Below are 22,090 nucleotides of genomic sequence, written 5' to 3' on the forward strand. Positions count from 1 at the left end.
AGAGATCTGAGCTTAATCTGATTTGCTTACCTTTGTATGTTACACTTCTCTTTTCACTAGCTGCTTTCAGGATTCTCTCCTTGTCTTTGATTTTGGAGAGATTGATTATAATATGTTTTGATGGAAAAGGCTGCTCTTTTGCATTTTGAGTGCCTTCCAATCTGATGGGCTCATTTTCTGACAATATATCTGAGAGTATTTTACTGCTATTCATAAGGTTTTCAGTGACTAAATATTCGGAAGTAGTCTCTCTCTCCTTCCTAGTCTGTCTGCATCTGGAAGCTCATCTGAAACCTGTCTACTTTGGGTGACCCTGCTGGTATTTAAAATAACCGTGGTATACCTTCCAGAATCATAGCAACACACAAGCCACAACAGTACAATAAACTGATTGATGAGTGGTGGCAGTGAACTTCATTGCAAATACTTTTTTAAACAACATAATAAGTCATTGATCTTGCAAAGTTCTTTCATGTGATCTCCAGCAGCATTTCTATCACTAAGGCCATAATTTCTAATTTCTGATCCTCTTTGTTTCCAACATTTGCATTCTAATCTCCAGTAATTATGACTATATCATGATTCCATGTCTGATCAATTTCACACTGAAGAAGTTGTTGTTGTTAAGTGCTGTTGAGTTGCTTCTGATTCTTAATGCCCCTATTCAAGGTTTCCAATTAACAGCTAGTGAGTTTGAACTGCTAACCTTATGGTTTGTAGTACAATGCTGATCCTACAGTGCCACACCAGAAATTGGTAGAATTCATCAATTTCATCATCACTGGCTTTAGTGATTTTTTGCATAAATTTGAGTGAGTGCATTAACAGGTCTTCCTTGTAGGCATATATGGATATTATTTTTTGACTGATGGCATTTTACATCAAGATAGATCTTGAAATGTTTTATTTTAATGTTGCGTGCGACACCATTCCTCTTCAGTTTGTCACTTCCAACACAGTAAACCACCATTCATCTTTCAGTTTATCGTACTTGGTGGCTTATAATTTGCTGTGATACTAGAAGATATGTTACCAGTATTTAAAATACTAGCCGGGTACGCCCATGGTGGATTGGTTTCAGCTCAACTTCCAGATTAAGACTACAAAGAAGGAAAGACCAACTGCTTCTGAATGTTTAGTCACTGAAAATGTTATGAATAGCAGTGGAACACTGTTAGCACTAGAATATTGAATATTGAAACATGATGAAGAGCACCAGAATATAGTTAGATATAGTGCTGAAGATGAGCCCCTCAGGTTGGAAGGCACTCAAAATACAACTGGGGAAGAGCTGCCTCCGCAAAGTAGAGGTTCACCTGGATGTGAATGGAGTAAAGCCTTCAGGACCTTCATTTGCTGATGGGGTACAAATCAAAATGAGGAGAAACAGCTATAAACATCCATTAATAATCAGAACATGGAATGTACGAAGTATGGCTCTAAGAAAATAGGAAGTTGTCAGAATGAGTTGGGAACACATAAAAATCGATATCCTGGCATTAGAGAGCTGAAATGGGCTGGTATTGGACATTCTGAATCTAACAGCCTCAGACTATAGTGATCTTTCAATATTTTTCTGTTATAAAAGTTTGTTAAAGGCAATAACCTTGCTTATAAAGTTCTTCCTTCTACTCATTTGGACAAGTCCCTTCTACTTTGTGAGTGTGGCTTGTTTGTCCTGCTGGCCTGCTTGCTCCTGAAGGGCAGAAGACATCCTAATTTTTCAGAATTAGAAGAACAGCATCCCACACATCACTTTGAATGGTGAAGTGCTCAATAAAAACTGAGTCAGTGACTGAGAGCTATACAGTAGATTGTGGAAGTTGAGGCAAATGCCATTTTAATGAGGCAAAAATGAAGAAGGTCACCCAAGCAGTCTCTGCAAATTTGGTTATGCTATGTCTTTGATAATTTCTTCCAGTCTCTTACTACTAGTTTCAGAATAAATACTAACTTTCTGTTAATGTGGTAATCAGGGCTCCCTTATATGGCTCTTGTTTGCCTTGTTGGAGTTCCCCATGGGCAGCCAAGCTTCTATTGGGACAGATGCCTGCATCACTTTCAATGTGCCAGGTTGTGTCATCCCTGGCTTGTCCCTGTGACACACATACCCACACACACAACTTCCTTGGCCTGGTGTTCAGCATCCTTAAGATCAAACTCAGGCTTCCCCATGCACCCAAGTTTACTGAGCTCACTATGCTATTTTGTGATTTCTGCTTCTTGGGCTTCTCTTGTAAATGGTCAGTTTGAAGGTTTTTGAGGATAGATGAGCCCCTGCTTATTTAGTGCCCTCAGTGCAAACTACAGTGTCACATGGTAAGTGTTTTTCAAATGACCATTTATGTGACAAATGATGCTTAGCCAAAGCCCCTCATGTATCTCAGTGACCAGGGGAGCTCTAACAAATATCTGTGCAAGTTCGGTGGACTCTCCTCCTGTCATGTGTATTCTCTTCTGGAGGCAGGGCTCTCCCCATCTGAATCCTTTGCTATTTGCATGCACTTCCAGTTTTCAACCTAATGTTAACAGATGAGAATTGTACTGTTAAGTTTAGAGATGGAACATATCAATGACTTCTGGAAGCATCTTCTCTTTCCTTTCAGTAAAATCACTCCCCACCCCCCAACCCTCTGTAATAGTTGTCTCTATTCATTGCACACCCACCATGTAGTGGGCACTGTGCTAGGATATTCTCAGACACTGGAGATCCCATTGTGATCTAGTCAGATACAGACCTGGCCTCAGGTAGGCAAGTGAACCAGTAGAAACAGCAGTAAAATGTGACAGATATTGTGACAGGGCATGGAGCCTAGAAGTATGCTTACCTCACTCTGCAACTAGGAGGTGAAAGAAAGGATATTCCATAAGAGATGAGTGTGAAGGATGTTCTGTGTTGGGTATCATAAGTTAGTCAGACAGGAGAAGAGAGTTCCTGGCTGAGAAAGCAGTAAGTGCAAAGTAAGGGCAAGCTTTATGATTTCAGGAACTGAAAGGAGCTCACTGAAGCCAGCCAGGGCAAAAGACAGGAGCTGTGCATGAGTACACTGGGCTTCTCCCCAACAGGCTGAGGGCTCTGTGTTGGGCTCAGCAAAGTCAGGTGTTTGTGCTTTACCCAAACCCAATCCAAGTCTCTTTTCTCATCACCAAGAGGAAATCACATCATGGTGTGTTTAAACTTGTAAGGATAACACTAGCCAGACTGTTCAGATTCAGCAGTGTGTTCTCCCCACCCATTTCACAAAGGAACCCAGAACCAGCTGAACAAATGTTCCTGTGAGTGCCAGTGTGCAAGTTATCACTCCTGATTTCAAAAGGAAGCCCACAGCTTCTCATTGTCATTCACTAATTGTCCTGGCAACCCTCTGAGGGGCACATCAGTGCCCCTCACCCCACCATTGCACCATTGATTCTGGAGTAGTCACAGCTTCCTTGAGTCACCTTTCATCCTGATGGCCAATCAGCATTGGAACATATAAGCCATGTTGGGTGGAGCCAAGTACTAAATCCCCAGGGCCGTGAATTACTTTCCTGTCCTGAAAGTCGCTGCCACTGCCTACATCATAATTATAAAGCATATGTTAAACACGTGTGCTTGATTATTTCTGTGGTATGTTAGAAACTTTAGTTATGAGCAGTGACTTTACAGCCCACTCTATAAGATATTTGCACCTAAAATTATACCCTAGATTGTGTTCCTATCACCTGGAATAAAATATTGCAAGTTTTGACCCAGGATTTCCCAGAAACAGCATCTGGCTATTAAAGAAAAGCCCCAGGTTTAAACACAAAAGCACTGTCTACCTGCTTAATGTTGGCATTCCAGGTGGGGACGGTGGACAGACATCCTTTCACATGGGCGCTATAAACGCCCACTCACTGAGCAAGATGTGGAAACCATATGCAGAACCATCCTTGTATACTGCCTCAATCACTATCGAGGGGATGAGAACATCAAAAGCTTCATCTGGGATCTGATCACACCAACGGCTGATGGCCAGACACGGGCCTTGGTCAACCATTCTGGTAAGAGCTTTGTCCTCTGAGTTATAGGCTCACCAGCATCACCTGATACTTTGGTAACATGTTGCTGGTGAAAAGATAAGTCCCTGGGGGCTGCAAACAGTTCATGCTAAGCTGCTAGCTGAACAGTTGGAGATGCATGTCTGCTCAACTGCCTCAGAAGAAAGCATGGCTGTCTACTTGAGAAAAACCAGCCATTGAAAACCTATGGAGCAGTTCTACTCTGGCCCCCTGGGGTAACCATGAGTCAGAACCAACTTGACAGCAGCTGGTTTGGGCTTCTTCTTTTGTATAGCCCATACTTCCTCTTACATTAAACTATCTGACTCTGGCACTGTGGTTTGGATTGCAAGAAGGTTTTACTACTGTTATTATTGCAGGTTTATCCGCACCGGTGCCACGGGGAAGGAAGGGCAAGAAGGTGAAAGCACAGAGCACGCAGCCAGTGTTGCAGCACGCGGACTGGCTGGCCGGCTGCAACCCAGATGCGCTCTTCCAGGAGGACAGCTACAGGAAGCACCTGAAGCACCACTGTAACAAGTGTGTGGGGCAGCTCTCCACCAGAATCTGATTCCTTTCTTGCTCTTTAAAACTTAAGTGATTAGCCTAGTAAAATCTAGAGCGGCTGTCTTTGTCTTGAAGCATGCTGCCCAGTCAGGCGGGCGCCTTTAGAGGGTAGACTTCTAGCAGTATTTGTTTGTTCTCTTTCTGTGAATGGAGCTCTGGTAGCATAGTGGTTACAAATCGGTCTGCAAACCACAAGGTCAGCAGTTTGAAACTACTTGGTGTTCCACGGAAGAAAGATGAGGCTTTCTGCTCCTGTAAAGATTTATAGCCTTGGAAACCCTGTATAGGGTCGCTATGAGTCAGAACCGACTCCACAGCACATAATCAATACCTACACTTTCTGTGAGCCTAGAATCATATCCCTTGTCTCTGTTTCCAGAAAGTGATCATGTGTATTTGAATAACATTGAATCTGAATGGGTTTCTTTGCTTGGAACAGAGGTTTGTGTTGCACTGGTGTCGGCACATGCTCCGGCCTCCTTTACTTGGAGTGTATGTGGTCAGTGCATAGGAACAGTGTGGCCAGCCCCTCAGCTTTCTCACTCAATGTGATCTTGAGCAAAGTACTCAACTACTGTGAGACTCAATGTCCTTGTCAGTCAAACAGAACTGTGCAACAAGGTCTTGATTGGACAAGGCAGGATATAAATAAATGTGTATTAACACATTTAAAAGTAACAGCCATGGAAGCCTGAGTACACACATTGGCAGCATACTAAGCACTTATGTGGATCATCTGTCAGAGTCATCAGGAAAGTTGTACTATCTTGTTACCAGTTAACTGATAAGGAAACAGGCTCAGGTTGAGTAACTAACTTTTCTTTCAACCAGTTCAAACTCTGAGCTGGATCTGAACCCCAGAGCTGACCAGGATAATGCCCTAGCTCTTCAACACTGGCCTCCTTATGTCTCAGTGCTTCTGTGAGGTGGATATGAGGAGGCATGGGGGCAACACTGGGCACTTCCTGGGTTGTACATACTATTAGTTCTCATCAGCTTTAGAGTGACAACAGTGCTTTGAGGGCCAAACTTTGATTGCAGTACTTATATTTTTACTGCCCATGTTTTTCTTTTTACATCTATTTTTGCATCTCAGAACTTGTTATTATTACTGCTGTGGAATCATTTGTTGTTGTTAGATGCCGTTGAGTTGATTCTGACTCATAGCAATCCTGTATAGAGTTTCTAAGGAGTGACTGATGATTTTGAACTACCAACCTTGCATTTAGCAGTTCAGTGCTTATCCTACCACACCAGTGTAGCATCATGTTGTTGTTGTTGTTGTGTAGCATCATAGTTCTGACTAAAATATTATCCCACTTACAGTTATTCAAAATGTCTACTTTCTTGTTATGTAAAATTTGACTCAATAGTCTTTTGAGGTCTGGATTTGTACAGGCTGGAGATGAGGTTTATCTGGTTCAGCCATGTTTTCTTGTTTCAGTGTGGAATAGGGCCTCAGTGTGACAGTGTTGACTCAGATTTCCCATTCTAATGACTATTCCATTGAGGTACCACCCGAACTAGTTTGTGAGCAACCACTAGAGTTGTTCACATTTCCCCACTCCATCTCATTAAAAGCCTGTTAATGCATTCCATCTTACCTTTGTGTGGAAGAAAGTGTTCCCATTCTTCTTTCTTAACTGATCCTGCCCTCATTTATCAGGAACTAACATGGAAATGTTTGTGACTGTTAGACAGTGAAACCCAAGTTGAGGGATATCTGAGTAGGTAGCTGGCCAGTGTCCTCACAAGTGTTAGATTGTGATAGACAGAGATGAGGAGCTCCCTCAGGTTCAAGGATACAGAACGATTCAGGCATGCATGGTCGTGCACAATGGTGGGCTGAGTCCTGGACAGAAAATGGTCACTAATAGGATAAATGGTAAAAATGTATAAAGACCGAGGGTTCGTTTCTGTCTAGCATGTAGGATGTGAACTCTTTCACGCTTGTGGCTCTGCCCACTCACCTTTGCACACAGCAGGTTCTGAGTTTCTTAGTTGCATTGGTTTTATTTTTTTCTTCTAAAAAAGGTGAAGTTCACAGTCCATAAAAGTTTCCACATGACTAAAATTCTACCCAAAGAACTTTGTGTTCAACTGAAAGGGAGAGAAACTACTAGGATCAATGCAATTGCATTGAGTTTTGCTGTGAATGAAAAGGAGCCCAGACCAAGGTTGATTTCCTTTGGAATTTCCCTTTTTCAGCAGCCTCTACAAGTAGACCTGGCTTCAAATTCTGTAACCAGAGAAGAAACGCATGTTGGTCAAGTGAGGCACAGTCAGTTTTACCTTGTTAACAAAAAAAGGTTTCTAAAATTTAGAAAAATGTGAGTTATTCAAAGTGATTACTTGTATTCATATACTTAAAAAAACTGATTTCATCCTCCCACATGACCCATTTTGAATCCATGTTGGCAACAGTAAACTCTTGCTGTGGGAAGAAGGTGTGTTGCAAGGACTTATTTATGCATAATCAGGAGTAGTCTTTTTAGTGAAGTTGTCATTTAACATCTTAAAGGACATTTGTCATGTCATTGAGAGACATGAGATGTGGAAAGGTCAGGAAATCTGGATCTGAGTGTTCCATGTTCAAAATGACTCTGGTCTTGGGTAGGCAACTTCTTTTCTGTTTGTCTCAGTTTTCATGTATATAAAATGGAAATCATAGCTTACCCCAGTTTCTCAGAGGATTTTTATGAAGACCAGATAAACTTTTATATATAAAAGTGAGGTATTGGATGTAAAGTGTTGTGTTAGTGAAAAATGGAATTATGTAGCTTGGAAAATAGCAGTTGATACTGTAATTCACTCATGACCTTGAAGGTCATCTTCAGCTCTGAATTGTCTGTGCACTAAGTCTGTGCTGCAAGGGACACTTGACTTGGAGTAGACATAGGCCTTTGTGAGTTACCAGGTGGGTTTTACTGAAAGAATTACATTTGAACCATTGAGAAAATCCAAATGAGATTGAAAATCTGGTTCCCAGAGTTACAAGTATTTTTTAAAAGATGATTCCTTGAAAAATGATTATGAACTTTAATAAATTGGGCACATTCTAATCTCCTATATAATGTTCTGTTGTTATGTTTTTTAAAACAATAACGTAGGTTCACAGATAATACAAACAATACAAAATGCTTACTATTTATTTCTTAAGTGGGAAGAGTGAGAACCCTTTCTCAGAAGCAAAGTTGTATAATCTGGAAAACCTGACATTCCATATTGAGGGTTTACTGTAAGGTAGTAAAACCAGATTTTATATCTCGTTTATTCCTACAACTTCTGATGTGCTTCCAAAAATGGTATTAAGGCAGCAGCTGAGGAAATTTTATGAGATAATGAAGCAGAACAGTTACTGAAAGCCATCTGCTCAGTTGTTTACAAACTTGCTTCAATACTTCAGAGGCAGTGGTAGGGTACGTGTCTAAACTTCACAAGCTGCACTAGGTAGAATGAAATGAAGTGCACCCAGGCTGGGCTGAGCCTGGTCCCTCTCTGTGCAGTGTGAGCCGTTGCCAGGCAGGCCTGTTGGAAGCCAGCAGAAAGCACCACACAGAGGTGATTATGTGCCACCATCTGTCACGCTTCAAGCCTACCATACAGCATGGCTAATCAGCCTTGGCAGGATGATGGATGAACAGCAGCAGCTGCCAAAAGCCACTGTTGGCAAATAGTCCTGAAGTTAAGAACTTTTTCCCCCGCTCTTTCCTCTCCAGGGTCCTGCTGCGTGTCCGCATGCTGTACTACCTAAGACAAGAAGTTATAGGAGACCAAGCAGATAAGATCTTAGAGGGTGCTGACTCCAGGTTAGTGCCAGTGCACACTTGCTCTCAAGTTCATGTGATGATCATGGATTGTGAACCTTCCCAGGCCATGAGGAGCTCTTCTGCTTTTTACATCTTTAGTGCAATGTGAGTTCAGGGATGTAATGAAAATCTGGAGAAGACTGTTTGTACGTATAAAAACCTGTGACGTGAATCACTGGTGCTTTAAGGTGACCTTTCAGGTGTGGTCCTGTGTGGAAGTTCACTCCTAGTGATGGTGGCAGAGAGTTAATGAGTTCTGCCCTTTCTTTCTTCTCATCCCTCCTCACACAGATCTTAATTGACAGCAAGAGGGTATAGGAGTGTGCATCGTATTCAATACTTGAAAGTCTTTCTGTAATGCTAACATGTATTTTAAATATTACCTGAACAATTGTCTTTGTAGTGAAGCAGATGTGTGGATACCTGAGCCTTTCCATGCTGAAGTTCCTACCGATTGGTGGGACAAGGAAGCAGACAAATCCCTCTTAATTGGAGTTTTCAAACATGGTAAGTGATTTTTCTATTTGAATCCATCTTGACTGTATGGTGTTGTCTTTATTTAGAACTCTTTACATACTGTTTCCCAAAGTCATAATATTAACAAGGCTAGTTCCAAAGGACTCTTGGCGTCAACCATTTTTCTGTACTAAAAAATCTAATATGAACTGTAAATATCAGATGCTGTTTTTGAATGTTTGTTGAGTATTTGAGAAGAAAACATTTCTTTCTTGGCTCTAAATAAAACCAAAACCATATTTGTTTTAATAATAGCCAAGTTTTACTATGGATCTCCTGAAACTTTGCTTCTAGCGCTGCTTCACTTGCTAGCTCTGCCAACCAGTGTCAAAGTGGACAGTGGGCTTAACCTCTGCTATTAATCTGTACAAGTGCCTCCTGGGCTTTGTTCCAAGCAATATTTCACAAATGTCAGTGCTGAGAACTTGCGGCTCCCTCGAGTGGGATGCAGCCTTGTTAACTTTGAAAGGCTGGGGATGCAGAACTGGCATGATATATACAGTGAGCGATTCCTGATTATAATCCCAATTCTCTGGAGGTCGCAGAGGTATTCTCAGCAGCCCAGGCTGACTAAAGGGGAGAATGATGGCTTATAAAACCTTTCATGATGACAGTTTGGCTGGAGGCTCTACAGCAGTTAGGAGCAGTGTGTTGTAGTACACATCCTAATTGAATTGTGCTATTCTGCTTGTGTACAGCAGCCACATTTTGTGACTCAGCCTTAAAATCATTTTCCCGCAGTGCACTGTTGGGATCTGCCATTTCCCTTCTAGTCTTCTTGGGCAGTCAAAAAGCACATTGCAGTTTGAAAACCATAGAGGGAACAGTGTCATCTTACTAACATATATCTTCCTAAACCTAATAAGTCAGGTTCGCTGGCCTGATGTACACATGGATATTCAACTAGCAATACGAGGTTCAGCAGGGCTGAAGCAATTCAAAGGCTGGTGGGCGGAGATGTCCTGGGACTACCATTGCAGAGGTTCTAAAGGAACCTGCCAAAGCCTTTCAAATGTCATGCAAAATTAGACCTTTGAGGAAATAGGGCCAGAAATCTTCCCAGGCATCTGGACATATTTTTCTTTTTGTATTTGTTATAATTCTGATAATGTCCTTGAGGTATAACTTGGTCCCCAAAGCTTCATATTTGAAATGATCATACCCTAAAATGTTTTGCTAAAACCCAATTTTGATTCAGCACAGAAACAAAATGCATATGCTATAGTGGTGCCATGATTTTGTCAGTGACGAGGCCTTTCTTTGTTTCTGTGTGCTTCCTCTGGCCTGGTGGGGATGACCAAGGCTATGAAAAATACAATTCTATGCGAGCTGACCCCGCACTGTGTTTTCTGGAACGAGTCGGTATGCCTGATGCCAAGGCCATCGCTGCCGAGCAAAGAGGAACAGACATGCTAGCAGATGGTGGTGACGGGTAAGAAGGACATTTAAAATTTTTAATAAACTTTATGTCAGTGTCAGATATATTGGCAGGGTTTAATTTTTACACTGCACAATGCGTTATATTGCTGCTGACTTGAACTTTACCAGTATATTTTATTTGCATGCCATAATGGCTATTTAAGCAAAATGTATTCTTGATAATCTGCTACTTGTTTATTTTCTCCAAATGACAGTCTCTGCCCTCACCCACCCCTCTTCAAGACTACATGTTTTAAATATTGATAGATCACTTGCAGTCAAAGCCAGAATTTAAAGCAGAATTAAGCAGATTGTTACTCTTTTCCACACTCTTCCCTTTGTTCTCTTGCTCATCCATATGATTTTTAAAACTTTTATTTTAAATTTTATATAGGGGAGAATTTGACAGAGAAGATGAAGACCCAGAATATAAACCTACCAGAACGCCATTCAAGGATGAAATAGATGTAAGAACTTGAATTTACTGACTTTTATGACTCTCTTAAAATACTAGATGTCCATATAAGACTTTAATACTTTATGGATCATGACCGTATCCTTAAAACTTTTAAAGCACAAGTTAAAATAATTTTTATTTCTTGCTTTGCTTTCAAGGAATTTGCAAATTCTCCTCCAGAGGATAAGGAAGAATCCATGGAAGTACATTCTACAGGTAAGCTCCATAAAAACCCAGGGAATGGTTGCACAAGAATTGTTCCTATATTAGGAACTTTTGCTTTATAGTGGTAGTATTTTCTTCATACTTACTAATCTTTTAAAAATAATTTTAATTCTTGTTTATTTTTTGTTTCTTATTACACTAGATTTCATTGATAGAATAACTATTTTTTAGAATACGGTAATTGAGCTACTTGTATTTTATACCACCAGTTAGTGAAACCGTTTTAAGCATCTTTGGCATTGTTTCTCTTGAGAGTAGGACATTTACTAATTATTTATCAGAAACATTGCCAATTTATATAGACTACTGACCTTTTAACTGATGTAAAATCATTAGCTAGCAATTACATGAATATTTATGTTTAGGATTTTTGTTGTTGGAGAGCATCTTATAATATAGTTCATGTTGTAAAGTGCATTTTTTAATGTAAGATTGGTAAGTAAACTTATTTTTCCCTCCTTATGGCATTGAAAAAAATAAATAGGTTATCAGTTTTGTGCTAACATTATCCCTCATTTATATTTGAAAATTAGGGCACTAAGACGCCCTTTCCCACCCTGTCATCTGAGTGTTAATGAGTCATTCTGTTTAGTTAGAAAATCTTGTCTATTGCAGGATTGCAGCTATACATTTCAAAAATATCTTTTCCACTTCCCCAGGCAAGCACAGTACAAGTAATGCTGAGTTAGGCCAACTTTACTGGCCTAACACTTCAACCCTGACCACACGTCTGCGTCGCCTCATTACTGCCTATCAGCGCAGCTATAAAAGGCAACAAATGAGGCAAGAGGCCTTAATGAAGACTGACCGACGGAGACGCCGGCCACGGGAAGAAGTACGAGCATTGGAAGCCGAAAGAGAAGCTATAATATCTGAAAAACGTCAAAAGTGAGTGTGTTTGGGGTTTCATTTGACTTTTGGAACAGTCCCTTCAATTCTACTCTTATAGTAGGCCCCCACTAGACAGGAATTTCCTCACAGGTCATATCCATCGAAGAAAGCTTCACTTCCCTTCACCAAAATAAGTACTGTGTATTAAGTTCAGAAGGAAGAAGAAAGACTTAAGCTTTTATGCTCAAGTCTATTTCAAGCTAATTAACATGTTATTTCTAATAGATGGACAAGAAGAGAAGAGGCTGATTTTTACCGTGTGGTGTCTACTTTTGGGGTTATTTTTGACCCCATAAAACAGCAATTTGACTGGAACCAGTTTCGAGCCTTTGCCAGACTTGACAAAAAATCTGATGAGAGTTTGGAGAAATACTTCAGTTGTTTTGTGGCCATGTGTAGGAGAGTGTGTCAGATGCCCTCTAAACCAGATGATGGTAGGTACATTGAGTATCAAAAGGGAAAAAAATATTGATGAGAAATAACCTGTTTTCCAAAGCAAATCTGATTGCTTTTGTGTTCTAGAGCCACCTGACCTCTCTTCCATGATTGAGCCAATCACAGAAGAGCGTGCCTCTAGAACTTTGTACCGCATAGAATTGCTGCGGAAAATACGCGAGCAAGTTCTCCAGCACCCTCACCTGGGAGAGAGGCTAAAACTGTGCCAGCCGAGTTTGGATTTGCCAGAGTGGTGGGAGTGCGGGAGACATGACCGAGACTTACTAGTTGGTGCTGCTAAACATGGGGTCAGTAGGACGGATTATCATATTCTCAATGACCCTGAGTTGTCTTTCTTGGATGCACATAAAAACTTTGCTCAAAACCGAGGGGTGGGTAACATATCTTCCTTGAATCCACTGGCAGTGGGACTTGGCCCCATCCCTCCAGTCATCTTGCCCACTCACATTCAAGATGAAAAAGTATTGGAGCAACCTGATGGTAAAGTGGAGGAATCAGAAAACCCAACTGCCAAGGCAAATCCCACTGAGGTGAAAGAAGAGGAAGATGAATTGGATAGTGAGAAGGACAGTAAGCAGGAATGTGAGGCTGAGACAAACACGCTGAAAAATGACCTGAAGGGCATGGAGGGTGGTGTGGACATGGAGCCCAAGTCTATTTCAGAAAAGGGTTCTGAAGAGGACGACGAGGAAAAGCTAGAGGATGATGATAAGTCAGAAGAATCTTCCCAACCTGAAGGTAATGTCTGGCAACTTGGGTCTTAGCTTGACCACACAGCAGCTTGTTGTGAGGTGTGTTGTTTTTGTGTAGTATGGCAATTTTAAAGATGATCAATGCACATTTTCAGTTGTGACTGGATAAGAAGTTTAAGTCACAAAGTGCTTAGGTGTGTGATTTGCTCTGGTATCTTACGGCGTAGAAAGACAACATTTTGAACAACTAACTCTCAGAAGAGTTTTGCACACACAGGGCACCTTTTGGGTGAACGATAGAGGTTAACTTTAAAATACTAATGTTTTAAGAGTTCCATGTGATTTTAATTCAGATAACTAAATGTGAGAAAGAAAAGTCATTCGCTGAGTAAATAGTGTTAATTGTTTTTAAACAAAGGGAAAAAAACCCTCCCAACCCAATTACTACCAAGTTGATTGTGACTCCTGGCAACTGGATGTCAGATAGTTTTGTTTCAGAAGTAAAAGGTAGGAGTAGAATCTGAAAATAACCAATTCTCTTTGTAAATTACAGTTAGATTGCTGTAATTAGCACAAGGTAAGAATGTGCTCTTCATCACATCGTACATTGTGCTCTTCTGCTGTAGCTGAAATGTTGAACTTTATACAGATTGTTAGTATGTTTTCTTAATATGGGAGATCATGGGCTTTGGGGTCAGACTTGATTGGCATTCAGCCTCTGTCATGATTTACTTGCACAATGCCCCAGACAAGTCATTTAACCTCTGTCCCTTCATCTGTAAAATGGTAACAACACCACTTAACTTAAAAACCCACTTTCATGTTGATTCTTGGACGCATAGTGACCCTACAGGACAGAGTAGAACTGCCCCATAGGGTTTCCAAGCCTGTAATCTTTACCAAAGCAGACTGGCACATCTTTCTATCCAGAGTGGTTGTTGGGGTTAAATGGTTGATATTTTGGTTAGCAGCTTACTGCTTACTCACTGGACCACCAGGGTCCCTGTACCTATATTTAAGAACTTTAATGAGCTTTCAATGGCACTTAAAGCTGTTTGTAAAGTACCCAGTAGACCACTTTACGCAAATAGTAGAGTCTCAATAAAATGAGGATGCTCCTATGTATCATCAAGTTGGTTCCAACTCATAACAATCCATAGAGGGTTTCCCAAGCTTTATGGGAGCAGAAAGCTTCGTTTCTCCCACAAAGTGGCTGGTAAATTCAAACTGCTGATCTTGCAGTTAGCAGCCCTATGTGTAATCCACTATACTTCCAGAGCTCCTAAAATGAGGATGACTAGTGTTTACATTTTTAATCGTTGCCTTCCTGAATTTCTGTTTCTGTGATAATCTGGCTGTGAGTAATACACATTAACTCATCTCTCAGCAGGCGCTGTGTCTAGAGGGAAGAATTTTGATGAAGAAAGCAATGCTTCTCTGAGCACTGCAAGGGATGAAACTCGAGATGGATTCTATATGGAAGATGGAGACCCTTCCATAGCTCATCTCCTTCATGAACGAACCTTTGCCTTCTCATTTTGGCCTAAGGTTGGCATATTGTTGCTGTTGTTGTTGGCTAAAAAGAATAGAAAAGTGAAGAAATCTTTCTAGCTTGATTTTTTTTTTTTTTTTTAATCTTAAACTTTGACACAGTCCATAAAAACTGTTGATTCTTCTTATTTTTAAAGAATGATCTAGGAAAGCTTGAAGAAAAAGTCTGTAGAACACTTTTCTAATAATACAGGAACAGTTGTTGTTGTTGTTAAGTGCTGTCGAGTCAATTCTGACCCATAGCGACCCTGTATAGGATTTCCAAGGAGCCGCTGGTGAGCTTGAACCACCGACCTTGCAGTTCAAACGACTCTGCAGTCTGACGCATTACCCCACAGTGCCACATCAGGACTCCATAGGAACGGTAGCATGAAGGAAAAATTCCAAGAGAGAGAGCTGTCTTTATGGTGCTTTGTTTCTCATTGTCAAGTGTGTAGATTTTTGCTTCAATGGACCACCCTTTAGCAAACTAAAATGTGTGGACATTTAAAGCTCCTTTTTTTTTTTTTAATCTGAAGCAGAACTCAGATTTAAGATAGTGTCATGTTTTTGGAAACGTGTATTCTAGTACTTTTGGGGATAATCTAAATGTGGTCATCTATAACCAAAAACAAAGTGGAATTTACTTTTATAACAAATCCCTACGTAATTTTAAGTCTGGTTTTCAGAATGGGAACTAATTATCCTCAACACCCTAACAGGGCTTAAAGCAACAACACAAGAAAGCCACTTCAGGAGCTTCTCCCAGAACTGTCTCCCCCAGTGTCAATTGTTTAGAATCAGTGTGGGGCTGTTGACTGAAACTCTTTGAATACTTTTTCCTCAGAGACCCTTTTGATCCCCATATTCCCATGATGCTCATGAGTATGAAAGGGGATTTTGCAGACCAATCACGAGATTCATGGTAGCAAGTATCTATCTATAGGCCTCAGTCTAAGAGCTATAATTAAAACTTTTAATGTATGTGGTTTGGTGGAATCTGAAGTGATAGTAGATAGGGAATGTAAATAGCATTCAGAAGGTATTTCTAGGTGGTGCCCACTATGTAATGCTGGAGTTTACTAATAATGATGTTAATAATGGCCCATATTTTAGAGAAACCCTAGGCTAGCCTGTGGATTAAACACAGTGCTTCCATTGCACATATTAACACGCAAATACAAGTTACCTTTTAAATTTGGGGGTATTGAGAGCTGGCCTTTCTTCAGTGTTTTCTTTTTTATATGGTGGTTTTTATTGTTAAGTGCCATCGAGTTGGTTCCAACTAACAGCGACCCAGTATAGGGTTTCTAAGAAGCACCTGGTGAACTTGAACTGCCAACCAACCCTGTAGTTCAAACCTATTCACAACCCCACACCAGGACTTCTTTATATGGTTAAATGTTCATAATTAAATAGTTGCTTTTTGTATTGAGGTCATTTAAGATTTTCTACAGAGCAGCATAGTGGTTATGAATCGGGCTGTGAACCTTAAGGTCAGCCGTTCAAAACTACTAGCTGTTCCGTGGGAGAAAGATGAGGCTTTCTGCTCCTGTAAAGATTTACACCCTCAGAAACCATGTACAGGGTTGCTATGAGTCAGTTCCAACTCCATGGCACATAACCACCACCACAGAGCAAAGCAGTTTTTCTTATGGAATTTATTTGCTCTTTTCTTTGTTATATTTTATTTTGCTTTTTGCCCATCAATTTATTTGTAAGCCTTCCATGATACTTAGTATCCTGCTGGATATATTCATCAAGGAACTTTCGCCAGGTCTTTGTGACAACTTTGTGTGACCTATCTTCTCCCTCCAGGATCGAGTCATGATAAACCGATTAGACAACATCTGTGAAGCAGTGTTGAAAGGCAAATGGCCAATCAACCGGCGCCAGATGTTTGATTTCCAGGGCCTCCTTCCTGGGTGCACACCCACTGCCATGGACAGCCCCTTGCAGAAGAGGAGCTTCGCAGAGCTCTCAATGGTTGGTCATACTAGCGTTGGTGGGAGTGAAGACATCATAACTTCTCAGTTATCAAAGGTAAGTTTCTGTGAACTTTCTGATATAAAGACTAGCTCTCTAAACATTAACCCAGTTTGGAAGCTTGTATTTAACTGATCCCACTACTGATTCTCCAGCTTTATCCATTTTTTTGGTTTATCCTCAGTCACAAGTGTTTATAATTCACGTCTGAAAGCCAGCCAGATACCACTTTGGCTCATTGCAGCTCTCTTTTGGAATCTCTCAATAGGAAGACACACTGAACTTACCAGTCCCACGCCAGCGACGAAGGAGGAGGAGGAAAATTGAAATTGAGGCAGAAAGAGCTGCCAAGCGGCGGAATCTAATGGAGATGGTTGCCCAACTGCGGGAGTCTCAGGTGGTCTCAGAAAATGGACAAGAGAAAGTTGTAGATTTATCAAAGGCCTCAAGAGAGGCAACAAGTTCTACCTCAAATTTCTCATCTCTTAATTCAAAGTTTATCTTGCCTAATGTCTCCACACCAGTTTCTGATGCCTTTAAGACTCAGATGGAACTGCTCCAGGCAGGTCTGTCACGCACACCCACGAGGCATCTGCTCAACGGCTCCCTGGTAGATGGAGAGCCTCCCATGAAGAGAAGGCGGGGAAGGAGGAAAAATGTGGAGGGCCTTGATCTGCTTTTCATGAGCCACAAACGGACATCGCTGAGTGCAGTAAGTCAGGGGCTCCTGCCCATACAGTGGGCCAAGCTTGCTGCAGTGATGTGGTGTCGAAGCTGTCTTCTTCCACTATTTAAAGAGAATTACAGTGAACAGAGCCATGGTACTGAGCTGGAAAATTGATATAGACCACTCAGTCTCAACCTAGGGTATCTTGAGGATTTATTCTTCCCATGGTTCTAATAATATTAATTGATTTTGGAAGAGTAGTATAAAACAAAAATCTAGTTCTCTTCACCCAAAGTTGTTGTTTCTGAATTTGTGAGGCAGAAAGAAGCTTCTGTTCTTAAAAATTGTTTGTTCTGTGCTCTGCATCTATTAGATTAATATAAATGTTCCAACTCATAGTAACCCTGAATAGGTTTTCCAAGAGTGGCTGGTGGGTTTGAACTTCTGACCTTATGGTTAGCAGTTCAGTGGTTATCCTATAAGGCCACACCCAAATTCACAGGGCTCAGGGCTCATTTAGTGGGGCCTAGTAAAATTGGGAGCATCCTAATAGGTAAAAGTAAAATTTCAAAACTGATTACCAATGCATCAGTTGTAATGAAGGTCATTTTTGTTATTGTCGGATTATTGTTAGCATCTTATAAAAATACACCTGGTGGTAGATCAACTGCAAGCTACTGTTCCAGAAGTGAAAACCTGCTTCTAGTTGTGTGGCTCTCAAAGTTGTATCACTGATGACAAGTATTCATGGTTGAACCCATCCTAACATTCTGATAGATTCTGTTGACTTAAAAATCTTCTCTCCATTAATGTGAACAAACTGGGGAATTTGTTATGGAAAAAGCTGGCACCTTTTTTCATCTATGAGTCTGTTGAGTATTTGGATCCCAGCATATACCTGTCTTTTTGAACAGGTGCCAGGAATTAATAGTCAGTGAGACCCAGGTGGTAGTTTTCTTTTGCCAGCATAAAACCTACACTGAACTTAATGCTGACTTTATCCATTTCACATATTTTAAGTATTGTTAGGAATTTGTTGATTTTATTTTTTCAAAGTAACATTTAGCAACTCACTCACGTCTCAGCGGACTCCTGATAGATGTTAGAGAATATCTTTAAATTGGTTTTTTGTTTGTTTTATTTTTTACCAAATGATGGAGTTCAAGGGTTCCCACCATTGATGTTGTGGAGAGTGATATCAATGCACATAAAATTCAAGGACAGTATTTAGTTTCTAAGTAAAGTAAGTGGGAAGACATGCTACTAGTCGGGATTATTATATGTATGGAACAGGATAAATCCTTTAAGTAAATTATAATGTATCTTTGTTGTATGCATGTGCTGTAACTAAGGCATATTGAGGAGACTTTGTGAGCCCACAGGAAAACCAGGAATGGAGGAGAAGGATGTGGAGAGAAATCGTTTTCGTTTTCCCTAGAGATTTTAATACTTTAGGCTAAGTTTTAATGACTGAATAGGGTTTGGCCATTTGAAACAGGTGGCATGGGAGGAGCAAGGATGAATCTGAGGTTCAGCAGAACAGTAAACCTCAGAGATTTGACTGCATGCTCAAGCCTGAAGGAGATAGGGACTAAACCATTGAAATCCTTTGAATAGAGAATGTAATAGATTTTTGCACAAAGCTACATTAAAAAAAAATTAACTAGGATAGCAATCCGGAGGTTGTATTGACAAAGGGTGGAACTAGAATTAGGCGGCCACAGGAATATTGCAATAATACACACAGTAAGAACTAAAGAAGGCTTGGGCAGTAGGGATGGAGCAATGGATTGAGGTAAGAAGTGTGTGAAAGTAGAAATACTGTGCACAGAGTGCTTATTGTTTATTTATAAACTAACTTTTAGAACAATCCTTTTAATTATAAATTATATTTAATGATGTTATCCACAGATCTCCAAGAAAGTTTAAGTAGTCTGCCTTTTGTGTGTATCAAGCTCAGACAGATGATGTCCATGGCTTGCTTTAGGTTTCGAAGCACAGAGGAAGAATGGACTGTGATCTTTCTAAGTTACTATGAATTCTGCAGTTATGAACAATAATATTACAAGTTTCTCCTTTGTAATTTAATAACTATTCCAAAAATAAGCCAAAAAACAAACCCACTGTCATTAAGTTGATTCCATCTCCTAGACACCATATGTAAGATCTCTGAGACTAAATCTTTTCAGAAGCAGAAAGTCTCATCTTTCTCCAGAGTAGCAACTGGTGGTTTCGAACTGCTTATCTTGAGGTTAGCAGCCCAACATGTTACTCATTACACAACCCAGGCTGCTTTATTCGAAAACAGACATTATTTTAATAAACTTCCCATTACACTAGGGAAGCATTTTCTTAGGTGGGACATTTTTAGAATGTCTGTTCTAATGTGAGAATTAACACCATTGTCGCCTCTCTGCAGGAGGATGCTGAGGTGACCAAAGCCTTTGAAGAAGATATAGAAACTCCACCAACAAGAAACATTCCTTCTCCCGGACAGTTGGACCCAGATACACGTATCCCTGTGATAAATCTAGAAGATGGGACTAGGCTGGTGGGGGAAGATGCACCTAAAAATAAGGATTTAGTTGAATGGCTTAAGCTGCATCCTACTTACACAGTTGATATGCCAAGTTATGTACCAGTAAGTATTTCAGAGTTTGAAGTTGGAAGGAATCCTGAGGGGCAGTTCAGTTCCTTCTCCCACATGCCATTAGCATTCCTCTGCCTTTTACTTGAATATCTTAAAGCTTTCACTTTTTTTTTTTTTTCATTATTGTATCTTCTATATTGTTATTGTGTACCACTGAGTTGATTTCAACTCATGTGACAGAGTAGAATTGCCCCCAGGTCTTTTTTCCCACGGAGCCGTGGATGGGTTCCAACCACCAACCTTTTGGTTAGTATCGGAGTGATTAACCATTGTGCCACTTGGGCGTCATCTTCTAGATTAAAGTCTAGGGTCAGAACTGTCCCATGAGGGACAGCCATGTAGTTATCCAAAGATGGTGCATTCTATTTATTCTTCTTCCACCAAACAAATGTGGTTCTTCAGGAGCTCTTCATATGGCTTGACTTTCATTAGCCTCATTAACAACCTGCAAGGTCTGACCAGCACGAAGTACTATGAAGCTGTTTCCTTTTGAGATTTGGCCAATTAATGCAGTCCAAGGTTTTATTAGTTGCTTCTGAAGCAATGAACACATGTGCCTTATGTTAAAATTTTGACAGTTATTATTTTCTTATATTGTCACATAAACTGTTTTTAGTTAGCTAGCAAAACAAATCTTTTATTTTGTATGCTTATGTGATTGATTTTTAAAAACTTAATGTAGGATTTTACATTTAATTTTCCTGAGTTTTACCTGTTTTTTCTGCCTATCTAAATGCCTCCTCCTGCAAAGATGCTCTTATCCCTTGTGTGTATTCTGTGACTTTTGTTGTCAGATATGATGTCACCTCTGTGTTCATTTAAGTCACTGACTAGAAGTAAATATGCTACAAAAAGTTGCCCTTCTGTAAACATTAGATGAAAAAAACCTTAAGCATAGTTATTGACAGACAAAAAGGAAAGCAGACTCTCAGCATATGTATTCATTTTATTCCTTAATGCAGTATTGTATTTGTTGTGTGCCATTGAGTCAGTTTTGACTCATAATGATACTTAGGGTTTCTGAGGAGTGGCTGGTGGATTTGAACCACTGACCATGCAGTTCAAACCCACCTTGCAGTCCAGTGGTTATCCTGCAGCACCACACCAGGAATCCTCCTTAATGAATAGTTGGAGGAAAATAGTTTTTGTTTTGTTTTTTCAAATAAAAGTAAGATTTCTAATAATTTGAGAGCTACTTGAAACTTCTATGGTAATTGAAAATTACTTAACTGTTCTCTTTGTCATTTTTTATAGAAAAAAGTACATACTAAATATATATATATTTGTTGTTGTGGCTTTTTTTTTGCAGAAGAATGCAGATGTGCTGTTTTCCTCATTTCAGAAACCGAAACAGAAACGACATAGATGTCGAAACCCTAATAAATTGGATATAAACACTTTGACAGGAGAAGAAAGGGTGCCTGTTGTTAATAAACGAAATGGGAAGAAGGTAAAGTGTTGGAAAACAGAATTCACTTTTATGAAATTTCTTAACCCAAAAAAGAGTGTTTTTACCTGCAATAATTTTTTTAACCTTTTTATTGTGAATCAGGTGAATTTTTACAGAACAAATCAACAGTCCCACATTCAATATATTGTACATGTTTTATCATTACAATGATGGTATTCAACTCTATGTACCGTCAGTTAACAGTATTTACCTCTAGACGCTTAATTTTTTCCCTGCCCCCCACCTGCCCTGTAACCATCATAGAATGTTTTCATTTAGCAAGACTATCTTCACTTTTATAACAGTGATCTCATGTGGTATTTGTCCTTTTGTGATTTACTAATTTAACCCAGCTTACAATGTCCTCCAGATTCATCCATGTTGTGAGGTGTTTTGTAGATTCTTAAGTTATTATTGAAAACTGCATTGTGTATGAATTGATTGCTGACCTTTTGCTGTGTGTTTTTTTGTTTCACATAATTTTTCCACATAATTTTCTGCAGAGTTCATTTTTTGTGTGGATTTTCTTCCATTTTGTTGTGGTGTTGTTGTTTGGTGCCATCGAGTCAGTACTGACTCATAGTGACCCTGTACACACTAGAACAAAACACTTCCCGGTTCTGGGCTAACCTCACAATTGTTGCCATGCTTGAGCCCATTGATGCTGCCACTTTGCCAATCCATCTTGCTGGGGTCTTCCTCTTTTTCTCTGACCCTCCACCTTACCAAACATGATGTCTCTATCTAGTGAC

General features: G+C 40.1%; 1 protein-coding gene across 1 annotated transcript in view; it reads left to right on the top strand.

The window, feature by feature from the left end:
* Positions 1–22,090, top strand: part of CHD7 (chromodomain helicase DNA binding protein 7) — a 409,978-nt gene that overhangs the window by 378,358 nt on the left and 9,530 nt on the right. Inside the window, exons 22-36 of the mRNA XM_006874046.1 lie at positions 3,827–4,026; positions 4,404–4,563; positions 8,310–8,399; positions 8,803–8,906; positions 10,218–10,347; positions 10,729–10,801; positions 10,950–11,007; positions 11,676–11,904; positions 12,133–12,341; positions 12,430–13,101; positions 14,443–14,603; positions 16,404–16,628; positions 16,840–17,283; positions 19,658–19,879; positions 21,198–21,338. Of these exons, the coding sequence (XP_006874108.1) occupies positions 3,827–4,026; positions 4,404–4,563; positions 8,310–8,399; positions 8,803–8,906; positions 10,218–10,347; positions 10,729–10,801; positions 10,950–11,007; positions 11,676–11,904; positions 12,133–12,341; positions 12,430–13,101; positions 14,443–14,603; positions 16,404–16,628; positions 16,840–17,283; positions 19,658–19,879; positions 21,198–21,338 (3,118 nt within the window). The remainder of the gene's footprint in view (positions 1–3,826; positions 4,027–4,403; positions 4,564–8,309; positions 8,400–8,802; positions 8,907–10,217; positions 10,348–10,728; positions 10,802–10,949; positions 11,008–11,675; positions 11,905–12,132; positions 12,342–12,429; positions 13,102–14,442; positions 14,604–16,403; positions 16,629–16,839; positions 17,284–19,657; positions 19,880–21,197; positions 21,339–22,090) is intronic.

Source organism: Chrysochloris asiatica, unplaced genomic scaffold, assembly GCF_000296735.1.
Source record: "Chrysochloris asiatica unplaced genomic scaffold, ChrAsi1.0 scaffold00259, whole genome shotgun sequence".
NCBI lineage: Eukaryota > Metazoa > Chordata > Mammalia > Afrosoricida > Chrysochloridae > Chrysochloris > Chrysochloris asiatica.